Source organism: Gracilinanus agilis, chromosome 3 (assembly GCF_016433145.1).
Source record: "Gracilinanus agilis isolate LMUSP501 chromosome 3, AgileGrace, whole genome shotgun sequence".
Lineage (NCBI taxonomy): Eukaryota > Metazoa > Chordata > Mammalia > Didelphimorphia > Didelphidae > Gracilinanus > Gracilinanus agilis.
Genome location: NC_058132.1, coordinates 22,583,849 through 22,605,750, shown reverse-complemented (window position 1 = coordinate 22,605,750; position 21,902 = coordinate 22,583,849). Strand labels below are relative to the sequence as shown.

The window sequence follows — 21,902 nt, the reverse complement described above, 5'->3', positions numbered from 1 at the left end:
GGGTAGCTCAGTGGATTGAGAGCCAGGCCTAGAGATGGGAGGTCCTAGGTTCAAATCTGGCCTCAAACACTTTCTAGCTGTGTGACCCTGGGCAAGTCACTTAACCCCCATTCCCTAGCCCTTACCACTCTTCTACCTTAGAAACCAATACACAGTATTGATTCTAAGACAGAAGGTAAGGGTTTTAAAACAAAGAAACAAATGAATAAATAAATAAGCAAATAAATAAATTAATTAAAAAAGATATTAAAAAAAGAAATGGGGAAATTTAGAGGGGACAAATTATGAAGCCACTGTGGATAGAAAGTCAAGAGTTCTTAACTTTTTGGTGTCCTTGGACCCTTTGGCTTGTTGATCTGAAGAAGCCTATAGACCCCATCTCAAGATAATGCTTTTAAATATTTAAAAATAGTAAATAAAATATGTAGGAGTACAAAGGAAAACAATTATATTGAAACAGTTATAAAAATAAATTTATGGATCCAGAGTTTCCTGAAGGGAAAGATATTTCATGTAGATTTAAGAATGAATGAGAATTTGACAGACAAAGAGAGGATTAAAAAGATAGTCCAGGCATAGAGAACAAACTAAATAAAAGCCTGGAGGATCACAGAGTATTTCTAGTAGGATATAGAGGGGCAGAGAGATAGTAATCCACCTTGAGCGGGAGTTTAGTGTGTATAGAGGAGAAAAGAGGAAGATGAGTCAAGAAAGATAATTTGGGGACAGATTGTGGGAAAAAATTGAATGTCAGGTCTCAAATGTGTGGATGTTTTGGAAGAGACAGCATCACACAGCAGGTAAACCACCAGACTTGGAGTTAAGATGTAGGTTCCAAATTCTCCTAAAACACTGAGTAGCTGGGTAACACTGGACAAGTCAACTGACCTTTCTTGGCCTCAATTTTTTCATCTATAAAATGGGGGGACTTACAGCCACTTCACAGGATTGCTGTGAGGATACAAAAAGTTGTTGCTCGAAGCTCTTTGCAAACCTTAAAGCCCCCTGTAAATATTGACCCTTACTCTTGCACCGAAGACAATAGCAAGAGTCCCTGGGTTTTTAGCGCATGATCAAAGAGGTCATTTTAACACAATGTTTTCTTTTTACTGATGGGGAAACAATATGTCTGAAGACATAAAGTGAGTAAGCAGGAGAGCCAGGACACTAGCTCAGGTGCCAGTGCCATGGATTCTCTGGATGAAGTTCTCCCTTTCCTCTCTAGAAATGGTGCTTTGTGTAGCCAACTTTCCCAGTGTAGCTAAAGGAGGATTCATTTTCCAAACCTGATTTTTGTAGAAATGGATTATGCAAAGGGAACCAAGTCTTTGCACCCTGATACCACATACCTGTGCCAGAAAAAAATCCACTCTCAGTAAAACTAAACCAGCATTTGGCCTGTGTGCATGCATGGCCACCCGAGGGCAGCATGGAGGCATAAAGGACCAGAGATGTTACAGAGAGGAAGGAATCAGTCCTAATTGAGTATGCCTCCTCGCTGCAATATTTATTCAGGCTCTATTTGAATACTTCCAGTTATGGGGAACTCACTACTTAATGAAACAACTCAATCTGTCCTGGAGAGTTTATTGTTGGGAAGTTCATGCTGAGCTGAAGTCATGGAAATTTCCTCTAATTGTGTCCCTAGTTTTCCCTTCTGGGGCCAAATGGAAGTCTGGCCTGGTTGCCTCTTCCCCAGGACAATCCTTCAGATATTTGTACCCCAGGTCTTAGTTTCTCCAATCATTTCAATTATTCCTTCTCATAAAAAGATTTTATGTCCCCTCCCATTCTGGTCATCTTCTCTGGTCACTCTTTCTTTAAGATGTGAAGCCTGAGGACTCTACTGGTTATGAACAGAATGGGAATAACCCATGACCTCCCTCCTACTTGTGAACACACCCCCACCAGCAGGCTGAGGTCCTCCATGAAGTCTTGGGGAGGTGGTCCAGGGTTCTAGAAAGTTATTCCAGCAGAGCAGAATCCAGAAGATTCTAACTGAAAAAACTTAGATTATGAGCCCATAGGCAGACTGTATATCTCTAGTATGAGGACCAGCACAGTCAAATCAGAGGTGCTTAGCAACCAGAGAATAATAGAGAGAGGAACATACTAGCCCCAGCAATTCTCAGACAGTCAAATCGAAAAAGGTTTGGAGAGAATGTTGGAAAGCTGTAGCAGTGGGGGGATTTTCCACACTAAGGAATTTATCAATCTACAAAGTATTGAAGAAGCAGACACAGATTAATTTTATTTTTTGGCTGGCTCATCCCAAAAGATTGACTCAGGCTTAGCTTGTAATTCAATCTTTTTTTTTTTTTTAGGCTTTTGTTCTCTTTTTAAAATTAGCCTAGTTTAGACAAGGAAACAAAGAATTTCAGTGGTGTTTTTTCAAATATATAACGGCTTAAACCATGTCGTATACTAAATAACTTGTCATTCACTCTACAAGCACTGACCCTGACTTTGATTGGACGGTCCATCATGGAATCACTCCATGCCACCCGGGCAGAGGCCGCGCAGGGGAGAAGTCAGAAACTTCACTGTTACTCTTCATCCTACCTTCATGCAAATGTGCCAACTCTATGTTTTTATGTTCATTTTACACATGAGAGACTGGTTATTTGGGGGCAGATTCATCCTTTCACTGAGGACTGGGCCTGATTGTTGGAGAATCACATCAGGCAGGCTCCAAATGAATTCCCAGTTTTTGGTAATGTGAGCCAATATGTGCCCAGCTGTGATCAGACACAAATTATATTACCCAGGAGGTTCCTGGGAGCCTCAAAAATTTGTCTCTTGCCATAGGTCTCTTTGTGTCCTATTATCCCAGCAACCTCTCTATTGTGTGATCCTGGACTAGCCATTTAACCCTGTTATAGGCATTTAAACATGCCTCAGTTTCCTCATTTATAAAATGAGTAGAGAAGGAAATAAGAAGCCACTCCAATATCTTTATTGAAAAAATCCCAAAGGGAGTGACAAAGAGTCTGATCCTCTAAGGATACCTGAGCCTCCTAGAGCAATGGGCACAGCCCTAGGAAACAGGCTTGGCTTCACAGAACAGAGGGAAGAGAAAAGAGAAGGACTTTCCACAAAGTTAACCTCAATGAACCTATGAGACATGACTCTCTAGATGTTAGACCCAAAAGGCTATATTTTCTCTATAAATAGAACTCCTTCCCCAAGAGGTTTCATACTTCATGAGTCCCACAGTTGAGCCCAAGCCGTGAAGAAGCAGAGCACTGAATTGGGGGTCAGAAGACCATATCCCCAAGAGGCAGGAAACTCTGATGAGTCAGGCAGGTAGGAAAAGTGGGGGGAAGAACATCCGTGCCTTGAGGGGCCCCTGTGATCCTGGCAGAAAGAAAGAAGAGCCCCAGCGCCTCACAGATACATACTTCAAGAGTCCCATAGCTGAGCTGGGCTTTGCCTCAGGAAGAGTGTGTGAATTTGTCTGACCTCTGGGTACACCACCAGGCTACAAACATTACCCTGGAGGAAGGGGATTTACTTGCAGGCAATATTCAGCATCTGGCACCAACTGGGTTCCAGATTCCACCTTTGCCCCTAGGAACCCCACCCAGTCCTGTCAGGTGTGGGACATCCTGCCTTTCAGACTGCCACGTCCAAGAGACAAGCTCCTTTTTCTCTCCTGAGGCTGTGTTGGTGCTGTAGCTGATGGGTTTGCACAGAAAAGGGAAAATCACTGTGTTTAAAGTGTTTCTTTCCTGGCTCAGTCCCTGCCTCAGGGGCCCTGGCGCTCCTACAACTGAATTTTCTTTTCCTTTAATGTAGCCTGCAAAAACAATCATTTTCTGATTAGGGAAGAAGCCCAAGCAAATCCCTGTTTCTTTCTTATTCCTCACATAGTTCCATCCAAGTGACGGGCTTGTTTTCAAAACAACAAAGAAGACATTCGGATAAAAAAAAAAAAAAAAAAAAAAAAAAAAGCCCAGAAAACGAAAGTAAGAGTTGTTTACTTCCTTTAAGAGCCCACAAAGAGCTGCAGGGCGCAGGGCTCCTGAGGAGAGGAAAGAGGCAAATATGGACTTTCTGAGAGGGGTGACTTTCCAGGGCTGCACCTGAACTCTATCCAGAGGAGACCCTGCTCAAGGGGAGAAATCAGACATTCCTGGGAAGGAGAAGGGCTATCCTAAGAAAATGGGCAGCAGGGACTGATGGAGCCTTTTCCAGAACATCTCCACGGTCGGGGCAGCTCCTGGAAAGGGCTCCTGATCACAGGTGAGACAGCTGCTCTGCTGGGGCCCAGGGGGGAGGCAGAGAGGGGCAAGGGGAGCCCAGAGCCAGAGGAAGAGAAGAGAGGAGCAGCTGAGAGCCGCTGGCTAGTCCACAGTGCTGAGTACAGTCTGAGAGCAGAGTTGTCACTGAAAAGGTTAAGGGAGTTGGTTTTTGTTTTTGTTTTTTCTTTTTAAACCCTTAACTTCTGTGTATTGGCTCCTTGGTGGAAGAGTGGTAAGGGTGGGCAATGGGGGTCAAGTGACTTGCCCAGGGTCACACAGCTGGGAAGTGTCTGAGGTTGGATTTGAACCCAGGACCTCCGGTCTCTAGGCCTGACTCTCAATCCACTGAGCTACCCAGTTGCCCCAAGGGAGTTTTTAGGATCAGAGAAGACCCGCATTCGGATTCCAGCTTCCATATTTACTCACTGAGCTCTCTTAGCTTGGGTTTACCAGGAATCAGGTTTACCAGCCTTCACAGGGCTGTTTGGGAGCCAAGCTCTGTCAGCCTTCAAATGCCCCCACGATTTAATAAAGGGAAATTCCCTCCCTGGGTTTGGAGCCAGGAGATTCAGGCTCAAATGCTGCCTTTGCTATTTGCTACTTGATAGCGATGGCATGTTAACGAATCTGGGCCTCAGTTTCCTTATTTGTAAATTGAGGTGTTTGATTTGGGGATCTCTAAGATCCTGCCTAGCTCTAAGACCCGATTTTTATCCTCAACGACAACAGCTTATTGATTCATCTCTTCCTTCAGTTTCTTGCCTTCCACACTGACAGGTCTTTCTTTTCTGAATCTGGAGGAAGCTTAAATAAAAGGTGTCACAGACCAAACACTCAGATCCCCTGCAGAGACTGGGACAGGCTCAGCAGTCCCCATGCTTATGGGGGACCCTGCTGACCTCTGCCTCCTTTCTTCCCTCTCAGCCTCCATCCTCCGTTGCTGGATGCCACCTACGTCTGCTAAAGGGGCTCCTGTTAGGATTGTGCCACGCCCCCCATATGGGACGGTGGGCAGCAACATCACCTTGACCATCGAGGGGTTCTCCAAGCAGGCCCTCAGCTATAATTGGTACAGAAGGACAACCGAGAACTCGAACAGGATCGTCAGCTACAGCGTCCTTACAGGAGTGCAGACACCAGCCGAAATCCGGGAGAGGGTGCAGCCTGATGGCTTCCTCTTCATCCCTGTCCTCACCCTCAGGGACACCGACCTCTACATTGTACAAATTGTGGATGCCAGAGGAGTGATCGCTGCAATAGTAAGAGGAAAATTAGGAGTGTATGGTAAGTGCTGGCCTTCCTGGGGGCTGTGAACTTACTGGAATACTTTCCCTCTGTTTGGGGAAAGAGGCTGCCCCCAAGTTCCTTGTTTAGGGAAAAGAGAGAATCCGGGACATGATCCACCCTTACAGGAAAGAGCCTGAGGAAGTGAGAACCCCCCAAATCCAGAGCTGCCTGGCAATCACACACAGAGACCTCATGAAAGCTTGGGAAGTTCTCCTGAACCTTTTTTTTTTTTAAAGCCCTTCCCTTCCATCTTAGATTCAATACTGTGGATCCATTCTAAAGCAGCAGTGCAGCAAGGGCTAGGCCATGGGGGTTAAGTGACTTGCTCAGGGTCACACAGCTAAGAAGTGTCCGAGGCCAGATTTGAACCCAGGATCTCCCATCTCTGGATTCCGTACCCAGCTGCCCCCCAATCTATTTCCTCAAAAACATATGTTTAACTGTTACACAGTTGAATATGTTTGTTTTTTGTTTTTTTTTTAAACCCTTGTACTTCGGTGTATTGTCTCATAGGTGGAAGATTGGTAAGGGTGGGCAATGGGGGTCAAGTGACTTGCCCAGGGTCACACAGCTGGGAAGTGGCTGAGGCCGGGTTTGAACCTAGGACCTCCTGTCTCTAGGCCTGACTCTCATTCCACTGAGCTACCCAGCTGCCCCCAGTTGAATATGTTTTGGAAACAATTTTTCTTTTGCTTTGCTCTTAAGTATGATTTTTGATTTGAGTTTATGGAATTATACCTGAATGTAAGTAGCGAAGGCCCTCCCAACATGGCATATCCCAAAGATTAGACTGTGGAAACCTGCCATTTGTGATGAAATCTAAAGGGATTGTCACTGATGTTTGAACCTTATTCCAGATAAACTACAAAGAGAGTGTCAATAAGTCACTCGCCGATCACGGATGTTCGCAGGCCCTGTTGGGGCGACATATGTCAGTGCCAAGGTGAGGAGAGCTGTCTCAGGGCCTGATGGGAAGAGTGACTGTTTAGCAAAGACTCTGAGGCAGGACTCTTGTGACATACCCTGGTAGGACATCTCCTTTTGAGGAGAATATTCTCACTTAGCTCTGTCTCTGGCTCGCTCTCCCTGTGACTCCTTTGTGGGGTAGAAATCAGACTTGGAGATCTAGTCTGTTCCCCTTTTTGTCATACTTCTGGCTCCCTTTCTCTTTAGTATGGCATCTTTCTTTCGTCATGGCAGATGTTGGGTAACTGCAGTATTGTTTCATCTGAGCTACAGGCTTGTAGGATAAAAGCCATATTCACTAGAGAGTGGAGGAGCATCAGGGCGTTATAATTTTGGCTTCTTCTCTTATTTTGGGGTAAGGTGAGTCATATAATATTTGCTTCATAATGCAAAAAATTAAATCCACAGGAATTCAAAGAATATCAATTCTACCGAAATATCATTTTATCAACATTTTTTTTAAATGAATAGATCCCTGGTTGAGGACCCCTGGATTAGAATGAAGTAGTTAATAAGAGGCAGTAAGGAGTCTCAGTGGATAGGGAAGGCCCTGGGCCTGCCATCAGGAAGACTTGATTTCACTTTGTCCTCAGACAAGAGCTGTGTGATCCTGAGCAAGTCACTCAACCTCTATCTGCCTCAGTTTACTGAAATGTTAAATGGGGATAATACTAGCACCTACCTCTCAAAGTCAGTGTAAAGACAAAATACAATAATATTTATAAAATGCTTAACACAGTGATTGGCAAAAATAATTTATTCTGTATTCTATAATAAAAAGAGTTTATATAGCACCTACCATGTGCCAAGTAGATAGTAAATGTTTAATAAATTCATGTCCCCTACTAGCCCCCCCCCCCTCAACTTAGTTCCTAGATTGCGCATGATCTGGGACTTTTTTTGAGAAGTTGCTGTCCAGGGCACAGCACTCCCATCTTTGTGCTCCTAGCTCCCCTTCCTTATTATCACAAATATTGAACCTCTCCATGATTTCTGGGTTAATCCCCATATGTGTGTAGTGGAAATGTTTGGGTTAGACATTTTGATGTTTGTTTGTTTTTTCAAAAAGAGGTTGTCTGGTGAAGAGACAAGCTAGTTGCTCTTTTTCTTTCTTCTTTTTCTCTCTACAGAGAAAGTGGCCAAACCTAACATTACTGTCAACAGCACCAATGTTGGAGAGAATGACTCTGTGTTCTTTACATGTAGCACAGAGAAGGAAGGGGTAAACATTTGGTGGCTCGCCAATAATCAGCCCCTGTCACTCAATGAAAGAATGAATATGACTCACAATAACCAGACCCTCGTTATCATGAGTGCAAAGAGGACAGATGCTGGGTCCTATCAATGTGAAGCCGCGAATCCAATTAGTTCCAATAGAAGTGACTCCCAAATCCTGACTGTGAACTGTGAGTGACTTTGAATCTCCTCCCTCCCCAACTTTCCCCCCCATAATGGCTAACATCTCATCTCTTTTATCTTTATACAGATGGACCAGACCATATTGAGATTCTTCCCAGCCCTGAAAATGGGGAGATTGAGGTCCAATTCAATACTTCATTTACTCTAGAGTGTAGGGCACTGTCTTACTCATCTGTTCATTATGAATGGCATGATATTAATGGGTCTGTACACTCAGAAAGTACTTTCAGTATCACCCCTACATCTTGGGAACGTAAGAAGTATACATGCTGGGCAAGGAACAATGTAACCAACTCATCGATCTCTAAAGACATCACAATCAAGGTGGTTGGTAAGAGATCTCTCTTTTCCCTCTGAGAATAAATCTCTTAGGTGGCCTAAGATGAGATGCTGGAGAAGTGGGATGCTCTGGCTCAATAAGAAGGGAAATTTGTGGGGCAGCTGGGTAGCTCAGTGGATTGAGGGTCAGGCCTAGAGACAGGAGATCCTAGGTTCAAATCCAGCCTCAGACACTTCCCAGCCGTGTGACCCTGGGCAAGTCACTTGACCTCCATTGCCCACCCTTATCACTCTTCCACCTAGGAGCCAATACACAGAAGTTAAGGGTTTAAAATTTTTAAAAAAATAAGAAGGGAAATTTTCCGTGGTGAATATATGAAATATGGATATGAAAATAAAAATTCCGACTCTATGCGGTCAAATACGTAGTGAATGTCAGTCCACCTACCACTATTTTGCCATTGGTAGAAATGGAGAACAACCTCCTTTTCTCCCATAATAGTCCTGAAGCTATCATGTACAATACAAGCTCTTTCATCATTAGGCACAAATTTAGGTGCCCATCATGTGCAGAGAACTGTGCTAGGCAGTGAGGGAAATGCAAGGTTTAGCTAAGACTTGATTCCTACTTTCAGGGACCTTACAATCTAGCAGAAGGGTCAGACCCTTAGTGGTAACTTACTGTCACAGATTATTACGTGACGTGCTTATTCAGACTACGGCTGCAAAATAAAATTTTTTGAAAGATCTACGGAGAAATGTCTATTCAAGTTGGGGCATAGGTAGGCAGAATTCAGTAAAGGCTTTGTAGAAGTGCTACCACTTGGATTGTACTTTAAAGAATAAAAAGACAAAGTTGGAAGATATAAAATAAATCTACATAAATCATCAGCATTAGCAACAAAACACAACAGGAAGAAACAGAAAGAGAAATTCCATTTAAAATAGGAGCAGATGATATATAATATACTTGGGAGTCTACCTGCTAAGACAAGCCCAGAGATTATATGAGCACAATTATAAAATACTTTTCACACAAATAGACAGATCTAAACAACTGGAGAAATATTAATTGCTCATGAGTAAATAGAGACGATATAATAAAAAAGATAATTCTACCTAAGCTAGTTCACTTAATCAATTCCACATCAGATTACAGAAGAACTTTACAAAATATAGAGCTAGGGAAAAAGTAACAAAATTCAGCAAGAATAAGCGGTCAAGAATATCAAGGGAAACAATGAAAAAACAACATGAAAGAAAGTATCTGAACAATTCCAGATTTAAAACTTTATCACAAAGTGGTAATCACAAAAACAATCTGAGAAATAGTGTGATGTATCAGTGGAATATTTATAACCTAGCATTTGATGAACTCAAAGGTGCAAAGTTTTGTGGTAAAAATTCAACATTTGTCAAAAATTGCTGAGAGAACTGGAAAGTAGTTTGGCAGAAACTAGACACAGACCAACATCTCACACCAGATACCAATATAAGATTAAAAGAGGTACTTAATTTAGACAAAAGATGATGTCATAGATAAATTAGGGGAGCACTGAAAAAATGTACCTTTCAGATTTACGTATTAGGGGAGTGTTTCAAGGGATAAGAAGGATTACAAAAAGTGAAATACACAATTTTAATGATGTGAAACTTAAAGGTTTTGTATAAACAAAACCAATGCAGCTAAAATTTGGAGGAAAAGAGGAGGTAAAACAATTGTATAATGATTTACTTTTGATAAAGGCCTTATTTCTCAAATACATAAAGGACTGAACCAAATATATAAAAATGAGAGCCATTTCCCTATTGATAAATTGTCAAAGGATATCAACAGGTAATTTTCAGAAGAAGAAATTAAAAAAACTATCAATAGTCACATGAAGTATTCTAACTCACTACTGATTAGAGAAATGCAAATCAAAAGAACTCTGAGATAACACCTCTTACATGTCAGATTGACTAACATGACAGAAGAGGAAACTGATAATGCTGAAGGATGTATAAAAATTGGTAGTTATAAAATAATCCAATCATTCAGGAGAAGAATTTGAAACTACACCCCAAAGCCTAAAAACTATCCATACCTTTGACCTAGTAATACCACTACTAGGTCTGTATCTCAAAGGGATAAAAGAAAATTTAAAAGTACCTATTTGCACAAAAATATTTATAGCAACTCTTTTTGTGGAATTGGAATTTAAGGAAATTGAGGAGATGCCCATCAACTGGGAAAATGTTATTTCTTAACTTGAATTTAATTTTTAAAGTATAAATTGGGTAATTTTTGGTTCTGTAGATATGGGGAGATTAGTGCTAATTAACATTTCAATGGCTCTTTCTGTTGTGAATTTCTCCTAAGTCATGATGGAATTTAGATATTTGAGTGTGAATTGGAGGAACTCACCCATAAAACAGAAGAAGTTATCAGAGTGACTTAGGAAACAAAAGTAAAGCAATATGTTTTCCTTAAAGAATACATTTTAAATATAAAGATCCACAGAATTAAAATAAGGGACTGAAGCAAAATCTATTATGCTTCAGCTGAAATTTTAAAAAGCAGAGTAACAATTGTAATCTGAGACAAACTAAAAGCAAATATGGACTTTTTTTTTTAAAGTGGGGAAACTACATTAGGCTTTGAAAGTTACAATAGACAATAAATTACTACTCTGATATAACAATGGATATGCAATAACTGACATAACACCTAAATACTTAAAGGAAAGGCTAAACAAATTCTGAGAGACAAGATTAAAGCTACAATAGTAAGAGACTTTAATGTATCCCTTTCAGATAAGGACAAATATTATCAAAAAAAAGAGGAGAGAGAGTTTAAAGTCTTGAGTAAACTTTTATAAAAATTGGATATGATGAACCATGGGTAATTATTGAATAGGAATAGAAAGAGCACTAGATAGAGGCAGGAAGATCACTTAAAAAGCTTTTGAAAAAATTCAGATAAAAAATAATGAAGGTTTGAATTTGTCCAATATAGTGGGGAGAAAGAGAAAGGTAAACTGATAGCATTTGAAGCTAGGATGAATGTTATGAATAGATTATCTAGCCTAAACTGTATCATTTTATAGATTGAGAAACTGATGTCCAGAAAAGAGAAAGGACTTTCCCAAGATGTCTCAGCTAGCAAGTGACAGGGTTGAAACTCTAATCCAGGTCTCAAGATTCCAAAACCAGAGCTCCTTCTGTGACAGTGTACTGCCTTTCAGGTATAGATGTGAGAGACTCATTTAGAGGTTTTTGAGAAGAAAGGTAACATAATTAGAATGGCATTTAAGGAATACTAGATGGAAACAATGGTATGAAGAAGGAATTAGAGGAAACACTGATCAGAAAACTGTTACCATTAGATGGAAGAGAAGGGATGAGATCTGGAAACAAGAAGAGGTAGTAGATGTGAGATATTGCCCAAGTATAATCAACACAAATAACCTATAACATTAGGGAGAATATCACTGCAATTGATTAGATGTGAGGTTTGAAGGAGAGAGAGAAGGATGGTTTCCAATATGAATCCAGTTGACTGGGAGGTTGGCACTGCCATCAGCAGAAATAGAGAATAGTGGCAATGTGGGGAGGAAACCATGAGTTCAGAGATATGGTTCATCAAGTTTGACATGCTTTCTCAAAATGTAGGTGTTCCAAATGGTTTTCCAGACCCCCCCCCCATGTGACCTTGACCAGGGGATATCCAAATACTAAGAAGCAAAAGCCAAGTCTACTTCATCAATCAACAATTGCTTCATGTCAGGGCCTACCCCCATTCCCCAAAAAAGGCACTTAAAGTTCATTTTTTTCCCCTCTGTTCATAGAAATTAAGTTTCCTAAAGTGGCCAGGACCAGAATTATGAGTATAATCCTCATTGGAATGGCTGCGATTTTGGTCCTCATCGTTATCCTGGTTTTCAAAAGGATCAAAAGGTAGAATAACACTTCCTCTAGTTTTCCTCCCTCCTACTATGTGTCCCTGAATGAATGAGAGAACTCAGGATGGTCTTCTGCACTTTTTACCTACTTCTGGGAGATGGTCTGCCTCCTTTTTCCAAACTCCTGTTTTCAGCACCAATTCCCTTGGAGGGTGTCCTTTTCTCAGCTTTTATCCCTCCCCATCCTTCACATGTGCTTGCCTCTTGGAAACAGGTATACACTTCCCCATTAGAGTGAAAACTAGACCTAATCTCTTTTCTTAGATTCTAAAATGAAGGCACTGAAATTCAAGAAGTCAGAAACATCAAGGTTGGAAGAGGCTATGAGGAAAAAACAGATATATTTACCTAGTGAGAAACCAAATGAGGGAAAAGGCTCCTGAGGCTGAGCCAGACTGCACAGCCCAGCTAAGTAAGAGAATAATAGTACCCATGGGTGAAAGAACTAACGATCAGCTGGCTGGTTACATATCAGCCATAAAACCTGACAGAGGACAAAGAAGCCTAGGGGCTGGGGAGAAGTCATGAAATCTAAGGGAATCCAAAGGCAAGTTTTTAATTGTGTTCCAAGAGTCCTTCTACCTCAGGGAGCTTTGTTACTTTAATTGAGAGCTCAGCCACTTCATCTCTGATATTTATTCAGGGCCAGCAACCGTTACAGACATATAAACATGAATCTCTAGCCTCTAGCCATAGTAAATAAGGTACTAACTAACCCATTTAGCAGCCAGTAACTTCTCCTGGAGGCCCACCTACTCCGAAAGTCTCCTCCAGTCTCCAGTTCTATACCTTCCCAGGGCCAGGTACCTCCTAAACTAATTTAGAAAAGGGTCTTGGGAGCCTACCTTCTCAGTCCTGAAGAGAAAGACCTTTAGAGTCCTCTGAGGCACAGGTTAGGAAACTGGCTGAATCAGGCCTGCAGCAGAGGGACCTGGAACCAAGGGGCATGCCTTCACTCTTATTCCTTTCCTTGTTCATACCACATGGGATTTGGTTTCCTGTACATGTTCTGGGGTCCATATGTCCTTCCTCTTAACTGGAAATTGTTACTGAAGAGTCTTTCTAAAGGCAAATCAGGTACATGGTGAATGGAATGGGGGAAATCTGAAATGGGCTGACAAAGCACTTCTCCATGCCAGTCCTCTGGTGCTAAGCCTGCTGAAGTGCCCAGGACTGGGAATGCTGAAGAAGCATTTCCTTCTGAGGATGGTGGTCAGTCGGCCATCCTCAGATTCCTTCCATAGCCTTCTTCTTCTTGTTCCACTTTCTCTTTCCTTGGCAAGAAGGTGAGAATCCTGAGTCAGGGCAAGAAATGAGAAATAGGTTCCCTCTACTCACTATCCAGGATTCTGTGAGTCAGAAGGGCCCACAGAGGACAAGAGCTTCCTCCTTTTGTGCAATACATCCTCCACTGATCCTGTTTTCTTCCTTTCAGAATAATCAAGGATTCAATGCCTTCAAATGCCAGAGACCACCGGTCACAGGTCAGTTCCCAACACCCATGGACATCTGTTTATTCTGAACTCCATAAGAAATAAGTCTATCCTTCCTGTACTCTGGACTGAGGATAACTTTCCTATTATCTCTTCCAGGTTTCCTCAAGCCCCAAGTTGCTAGTTTCTCGGTTTAGCTCTACCATCCTCAGGGAAGGAAAAGGAGGGGAGAGAGATTCCCTTTCACCTCCCAAGGCTGCCCAGACAAGCCCCTGCCCTCCACTGTGAACAGGGATGTACTGATTGCTTCTCAGAAGCTTGCCATTCCTTCCTTTTCAAAAGTTGGCCCCGAGAGCCCAGGATATGACAGCCACAAAGGCATTTCCTTCCTTATACTCCCTCATCACACACACCTTTGTCTTAATAGACATACAATGTCCAGGACAGAGGAAGTAACCGGCCTACTGCCCTGCACCACATTCAAAACCCATCAGGAACATTATGTTTGACTCTAGGTCATCTATCAACAGTCGATAGATGCAAGAAGGGACTGCCTAACAATCAGAGTTGTCCAAAAGGGTAATGAGATACTGTGGTGGGCCAGGAGATGAATGACCCCTCATTACAGTACTTCTGGTCATGTTTGGATGACCATTTGTTAGGGGTGTTATGGGGAGGAATTCTTGGACAGAGAATGGTGGGATTTAGAAGGCCCTGAAGGTCGTCTCTAACTGAAATTCTGTAATGGGAGTACTAGGAAAAAGATCATTAGTATCAACCACAGAACTCTGGTCTTGACCTGCCCCTGTTGACTTGGATCAAATGAGATAATAGAAGCAGAGAGCTATGTCAGTGGTGGTAGTTATTATTCTACTAATTATCCAGACAAGCAGAAAGAACAAGGCTGACAGTTAGGATCCAGAAGTAGCTCAGCAAGTTGGCACAGTGGATGGAATATGATAAGACAGAAATTATCAAGGACCAATGACAGGTCCTGCTCCAGGGCTAAAAAAGTCCAAGGCATAAATGAGTATGGGCCACAAGGTGAAAGTGTGCAGGGACCTTCCTCCCACCATAAGTAAAGAGTTATTGATGGATGTGATGTGTAAATGGAATTAGCCCATCCTCATTCATTCTTTAGACTTTAGCCACCAGGAATAATGTCACCCCACCCAACTTAGAATTAAGTGGGGAGGGGGAAGTTTGTGACCCACATGTGATAGTAAATGACAAATCAAAAAACAAGTGACTGCCCCCTGGGCAGTCCAAAACAGTGTTGAAGCTGCTGTTAGGGACCAAGACTTTAAGAAAAGACAGTCACTCTTCTAAGAATAGATATCATTCACTCTTCTAAGATAAGATATTGATCATAGGCCCAGCCATGCTTGGAGACAGTAAGACGCCACCAGAGATTTTCTATGCTCCCTTTCCGCGTTCCTTTCCCCTTTAGTATCGGCCGACCCCCTTCTGCCCTCAGCGTATATATTCTTGTCATAGATCTACAATAAACGAGCCTTGCTTCCACCAACACAACTCTGTCTGTCTTGCGCGCGAGGTCTCCCCTCTTCTTCCCCTATGGGTAATTAGGTTGCCGTTTCCCCGGACCCCTCGGTTGTGTCCGGCTGGACCCGGACAAGCTGCCATTTGTCCACGTGAAACTGGAGGTGGATGCAGGAAGTGATGAAAGCTGCTATCTTTTAAATATGATGGTAACTTCCTGTGGGGGGCTTTTGGCACTTTGAATTTGGTGTTGAAGGAGCTCAGGTGAGACCTCATTCTGCTTCCCTTTGAATTGTCATGTGGGTAAGTTAGGCTGACTCTCTTTCTCTTCCCTGGGCGTTTCTGGAGGCTCTAGCCTTAGGGAGGCCTCTCTTAGAGGAGGCCTTGTGGCTAGAAGCCTTGTTTAATTAACCTCTGTGCCCCCTCTGCTGGGTCCTCTGAAGCCCTATCTGGTTCGGGCCTCTGGTCAGGGCCAGTTTCTCTCATTTTCCCTACCTTCAACCTTCCTAATTGTAATGAACCACCATAAAAGTCATCCTGACTTGGGTCTCTTTTATTTTGAAATCAAGTTAATCGATTTACTTTAAATATCAAGCTCAATCATAATAATTCCCATTTTCCCTTCCTGGTCGCCAAAACTTTTATGGTGGTTTATTACAATTAGGAAGGTTGAAGGTAGGGAAAATGAGAGAGAGAAACTCTGGCCTGGACCATAGAAGGGCCTGAATTAATTTTAACATTAACAAGCACTGATGACTTAAATTTATCACTTTCCTATAATGAGAAGGAAGTAGAAAAATGGAAGCAGAACTTTAAAGCTAAACAGATGAATAGAGTATGGGTGTCATCTGAAGGAAAATCCCTGCTCCCTAGAAGCTTTTATCAACAAATTTGTCAATCTATTCATAAAAAATGGTCATTTTGGTAGTCAGGGCATCGTGGACTCTGTTAAAAGGGTATGGATAGCTCCTGACATAACTTCTATAGCCTCTAAAGTGTGTGCAGTCTGCCCTACCTGCCAAGCATATAACCAACATGCCTTTCATGGCAAGGTTTTTGGTGGGCGTCCTCTGGCTTACACACCTTTTGAGCACCTGCAAATTGATTTCATAACAATGCCAAAGACTGGACAATATAAATTCTGTCTAGTCATAGTGAATCAACTGACCAGATGGCCAGAAGCATTTCCTACTGCCCGAGCCACAGTGGCTTTTGTTGTCAAGGTACTTTTAAAAGAAATCATTCCATCCTAGAGACGGAGGTCCTAGGTTCAAATCCAGCCTCAGACACTTCCCAGCTGTGTAACCCTGGGCAAGTCACTTGACCCCCATTACCCACCCTTACCACTCTTTCACCTAAGAGCCAATACACAGAAGTTAAGGGTTAAAAATAAAAAATAAAAAAAAAGAAATCATTCCTCATTTTGGCCTGCCTGCACGTATTGATTCAGACAGGGGAAGTCACTTTACTGATTCAGTTTTATCTGAAATATATTCCTTTTTGGGGATAACTCCCAAATTCCATGTACCATATCACCCCCAGAGCTCAGGCCAAATTGAAAGGATGAACAGAGAACTTAAAACTATGACTGGCAAAATATGCACTGAGACACATTTAAAATGGCCTGAAATTCTCCTTACGGAGAATTTCCCTATTTTATCTTAGAAGTAGGCCCTATTTTATCTTAGAAGCAGGCCCAAAGGGAGATCTACATATCTCACCATTTGAGATGCTTTTTGGACATCCCCCTATACACTAAGCCTTTTTCTCCTGCATATACATCACTATTAGGAGGAGATACTTCTATTGCTTCCTATATACAGGAATTACAGCACAAACTGTGTGAACTCCATGAATCTGGAACTGCAGTACAAGCAGGACCAATGGACTTTTCACTTCATGACCTGAACCCAAAAGGTGTATATAAAAAATTTCCAGCTTTTTAAACTCAGCATTCCTGGGAAGGACCATTCCAAATATTATTAACTCCAACAGCTATAAAAATTGGCAGAAAAGGACTCTTGGATTCATTGCTCCCATCTAAAGAGGGCATCTTCTATTGAAACTGATTGACTGTATCCTGTTACATGCATTGGAAATAACAGTTAATAGGCAAATGGATGCTGTTTTGGAATCACATTGTATTTTTTTCCCTGAATTTTTATTTTTCTTATTGCTTTTCCTCTTATTTTTTTAATAGAATAATTGACTCTGCCCTTTTTCTCATTTCTTGTACTTAAAGTACATATAATCAATATTAATCTTTTTTTAATTTTGCAATAATATAAGTTTAATATATATATTTGCAGTAATATTAATGCTTAAACTTTGGGAACCTGCCATTTATTGTTAAATATTATGGGACTGTGATTAATGTTTCTGTCTGATTCTGGGAAAAGGGAACACATAAGCCACTAAACAGTGCTAAAAAGGCACAAGGTCATGGAGACTGACCAATCCCAATGGGATTGATGAGAAACTGCACAAGTGCCAAGGAGCACAAGGTCAAGCAGACCATACCAATCCAGGTAGGACTGAGGAACTTCCATGCCAATACTAAGGACTTGAACTTAGTGTAAGACTTGAAGTTGCGACATTTAAAATTCCCATTTCCCCCTCTTACAGTAAGAAGCCAGAGCAAAGATTCTCAACATTGTATGTGAGATACTTGTTTGTGCATCTGTATGTGTGGGTTAGAGAAAGAAGCAGTTAGATAGAGATGAAGAGATGAATTTCACTGGACAATGCTTTTAAATTCATGAAACAAAACAGGACCACAAAGGAAACCAAGACTGGTGAAATGGCATTATATGCCCTTAAATATAGTCTGATAATTATATATTATGTGGAAGGCATATATACATACATATATAAAACATCATTACACACACACACACACACACAAACACATACATTCATGGCCCCCAGGTTCAGAGCTTATCAAGCAACCCTTGCACTATAGCCTAAGATAGTGATGGTGAACATTTTAGAGAATGAATGCCCAAACTGAGTGCCCCTCCACCAACCTTACCAGAGGCAGGGAAGGAGGAAGTGGTTCCATTGGACTTCTGGGTGAAGGGGTAGATGATGTCTTCAGGCATGCATGGAGATGGGGAGGGGAGCAGCCTGGCCCTGCTTCTGTCTGGTTTTCTAGTGACAAACTGTAGTGAACTCTGTGTTGTGGCAATGGCAGTATGCCCACAGAGAGGGCTCTGCATGTTGTCTCTGGCCTGCATAACATAGGAAAAATTATAGGACACATATTTGAAATAGGGTAGTTTTGAAGATTATATATATTTTAAATAAAACCCTCACCTTCTGTCTTAGAATCAATACTGTATATTGGTCCCAAGTCAGAAGAGCAATAAGAGCTAGGCAATGGGAGTAAAGTGACTTGCCCAGGGTCACACATCTAGGAAGTGTTTGAGGTCAGATTTGAACCCAGGACCTCCTGTCTCTAGGTCTGGCTCTCAATTCACTGAGCCACCTAACTGCCCCCTGAAGATCAGATTAATCAATGGTGACTACAAGAGGTATTATTTACCTTGATAATTCAGAGAGATTAATTCAAGAATCTTCTTCCCCCCCCTCCCCCCCGCTTCATTTTCTTGGGAGACTAGAATTTCCTTCAAAAAATATAATCCTAGGGGCAACTGGATGGCTCAGTAAATTTGAGAGCCAGGCCTACAGATGGGAGGTCCTGGGTTCAAATTTGACTTCGGATACTTCCCAGTTGTGTGACCCTAGGCAAGTCACTTAATCCCCATTACCTAGCCCTTACCATTCTTCTACCTTGGAACCAATAGTATTCATTCTAAGATGGAAGGTAAAGTTTTAAAAAAATATATATAATCCTTAAAGAAAAGCAAACAAAAGCCTCAAACTCAACATAGGCACACTTGACCATTCCAAAAACATATACATATATATATACATTTCTTAATATTTGAATCAAAAAAATTTGAATAAAGTAGGTTTCCTCCTTGGATACCTTTCATTCCAATTTTAGGGATATATTTTAATATATGTAGAATGGATCTAGACCCCCCAAACTTCAGTACTCTTTCCAGAACAGGCATTTTGTGCTTTTGTGACATCTATTTGGAATCGAATATTTTTTCTTTTTCTTCTAACCTGTCTCAGTCTAGTTAAAAAACAAACAAACAAACACATTAATACAATCAAATGTGCTTGCTTCATACTCATTTTCTTTAATTACGATCAATACATAAACATTTAGTCACTCAATTGAATCTCCATCATGTATAATTGGAATTTGGGGGATGACATTTAAAAGTATATATATATTTTCTATGAACACATGGGAACTATCAAACTACATTTCCCATGGTCCAATGGGTTTCCAGTTTCCGGTTCTTTGGGCATGGGGACGCCTGCGTCACCACGCATAGGACAGTTTAAATGAGAGGAGAATCTGAGAGGAAGCTCTCTCTGAGCTAGCAGGTGCAGGAAGGTACAAAAGGTAAAAATCTGCTGGGTGTGAGGTGATACCTCAGAGTTGTTTTGATTTGCATTTCTCTAATTATTAGAGATTTAAAACACTTTCTCATGTGTTTATTGACAGTTTTTATTTATCTGAAAATTGCCTATTCATGTCCCTTGCCCATTTATCAATTGGAGAATGGCTTGATTTTTTTGTACAATTGATTTAGCTCCTTGTATATTTGAGAAATTTAGACCTTTGTCAGAGTTTTTTGTTATAAAGATTTTTTTCCCAGTTTGTTGTTTCCCTTCTGATTTTTGGTTGCATTGTTTTTGTTTGTACAAAACCTTTTTAATTTAATGTAATCAAATTTATTTATTTTACTTTTTGTAATTTTTTCTAATTCTTGCTTCATTTTAAAATCTTTCCTTTCCCAGATATCTGACAAATATACTATTCTGTGTTTGCCTAATTTTATTATAGTTTCCCTCTTTATATTCGTCATTCACCCACTCTGAATTTATCTTGGTGTAGAGTGTGAGATGTTAATCTAAACCTAATCTCTCCCATATTGTTTTCCAATTTTCCCAGCAGTTTTTGTCAAATAGTGGATTTTTGTCCCCAAAGTTGGGCTTTCTGGATTTATCATAGACTGTCTTGTCACTTACCCCAAGTCTATTCCACTGATCCTTATTGTTTTGATGACCTCGGCTTTATAGAATAGTTTAATATCTGGTACTGCTAGGCCACCTTCCTTTGGAGACACGTGGCCACTGGTTTAACTGGCTTTACCCTCTGGGGGAGGGAAAAGGACAGAAGTTTTCTTCTTTCAGACATTCCTTAAAGACTGACCATGCCCTCCAGCATTTATCTACAACCACACCATTTTTTCCCCTACTTTCTCTCTCCCTAATCCTTACACCTACCCTCTAGTGTCTTACTCTCTACCTGCAAATGTAGCACCACCCACAGGCAATTTAAACTACTATTACTACTACTACTACTACTACTACTACTACTACTACTACTACTACTACTACTACTACTACTACTACTACTACTACTAATAATAATAATAATAATAATAATAATAACAATAATCTAAAACAATAACATTAAATTGAATACATTTTTTAAAATAATTATTAATAATTAAATATTAATAATATTGAATTAAATTAAAACCAAATTTATAAAATTGAACGAACCAAAATTAAAACAACTCAATTCAATTCAATATTAAAAATAATCATTTTAGACACATTACTATCAATAACAATTATTGAGTATTATTAGTCACTAACAATTATTAATAGTTATTAATGATTATTATTAATAGCCATTATTAATAATTATTCATTATAATTATTAATAACAATAATTATAATAAATATATAGTTATTATTGATACTATTGCTATGCTTTAGGACCCTTTTATTGTGTGAATTGACCATTTAACAATATTCAGACTAGCTTAAATAGGCAGATCAAGACAGACAGACTAGACACTATGGGAAATACTGCAACAAATCAAGGGAAATCAGGAAAAATTCCTCCACATTCACCCCTGCATAAACCTTTAAATTCTTGGGGTGATGCTCATCTTCCTAAGAAGGTTTGGATGACAAAAAAAGAAATTAAAACACTTAGCAAAGCCTGGATGGAAAAGTCCTATACCTGGCCAAAATATAGTTCCTTTGACTCCGAGGTCTTAAAAGATTTAAAAATGGCCATTAGCGACAGATTCCAAAGATTAAAAGTACTGGCTCCTGCGGGCATATAAATCAGCCACACCTGGTCCTTCAGTGTCCTCCATAGAGGAGCCCTTTCTTTCTTTGGATCTGGACCATTCTGCCTTAACTCCTTCAGTCACTCCTCCTAAACCCTTGATTAGATCTAGTAAGAAACACAACCTATCATCGTCCCACCCGGGCTGGGAGAGAGTTTCTCCTCCTACCCCTTGGGTTCCTCACCCTGTCAGACCCCACTCATTCCCCATTACTCCCATCTCTCAATCCCATTACCCTTACCCAGGAGAGTTACTTCCTCCCCAATACCCAGTCCCCCCCACCCATCTTCCCTATCCCTACCGGAACTATCCCCGTCCTTATTCTCTTGGCCATCCTTTTCTTTACCCTCCTTCCCCTGACTCTGACCTAACACACGCATCCTACTATATCTCCCCCTCCCCGGCCCCACTCTTGCCCAGTCTATTCTCACTCCTCCTCTTCTCCTTCTTCTCCTCCCTGCCTCCAGCCCTGCTCCTCCTCTCTTTCTCCTCCTTCCTCTCCCCAAAACCCCAATCAGTCCACCGTAGTTCCTCTCCTCCTCCCAATCCTCAACCTTGATTTCCTCCCTGCCCCCAGCCTCACTCCCGATCTTTTCA

General features: G+C 41.1%; 1 protein-coding gene across 1 annotated transcript in view; it reads left to right on the top strand.

Annotated features, from left to right (window-relative positions):
- Window positions 1-3,550: 3,550 nt before the first annotated feature.
- Window positions 3,551-21,902, top strand: part of LOC123240851 — a 64,579-nt gene continuing 46,227 nt past the window's right edge. The window contains exons 1-7 of the mRNA XM_044668564.1: window positions 3,551-4,245; window positions 5,169-5,528; window positions 7,628-7,903; window positions 7,984-8,247; window positions 12,026-12,134; window positions 13,575-13,623; window positions 13,732-13,856. Coding sequence (XP_044524499.1) covers window positions 4,182-4,245; window positions 5,169-5,528; window positions 7,628-7,903; window positions 7,984-8,247; window positions 12,026-12,134; window positions 13,575-13,623; window positions 13,732-13,856 — 1,247 coding nt within the window. The 5' untranslated portion in view covers window positions 3,551-4,181. The remainder of the gene's footprint in view (window positions 4,246-5,168; window positions 5,529-7,627; window positions 7,904-7,983; window positions 8,248-12,025; window positions 12,135-13,574; window positions 13,624-13,731; window positions 13,857-21,902) is intronic.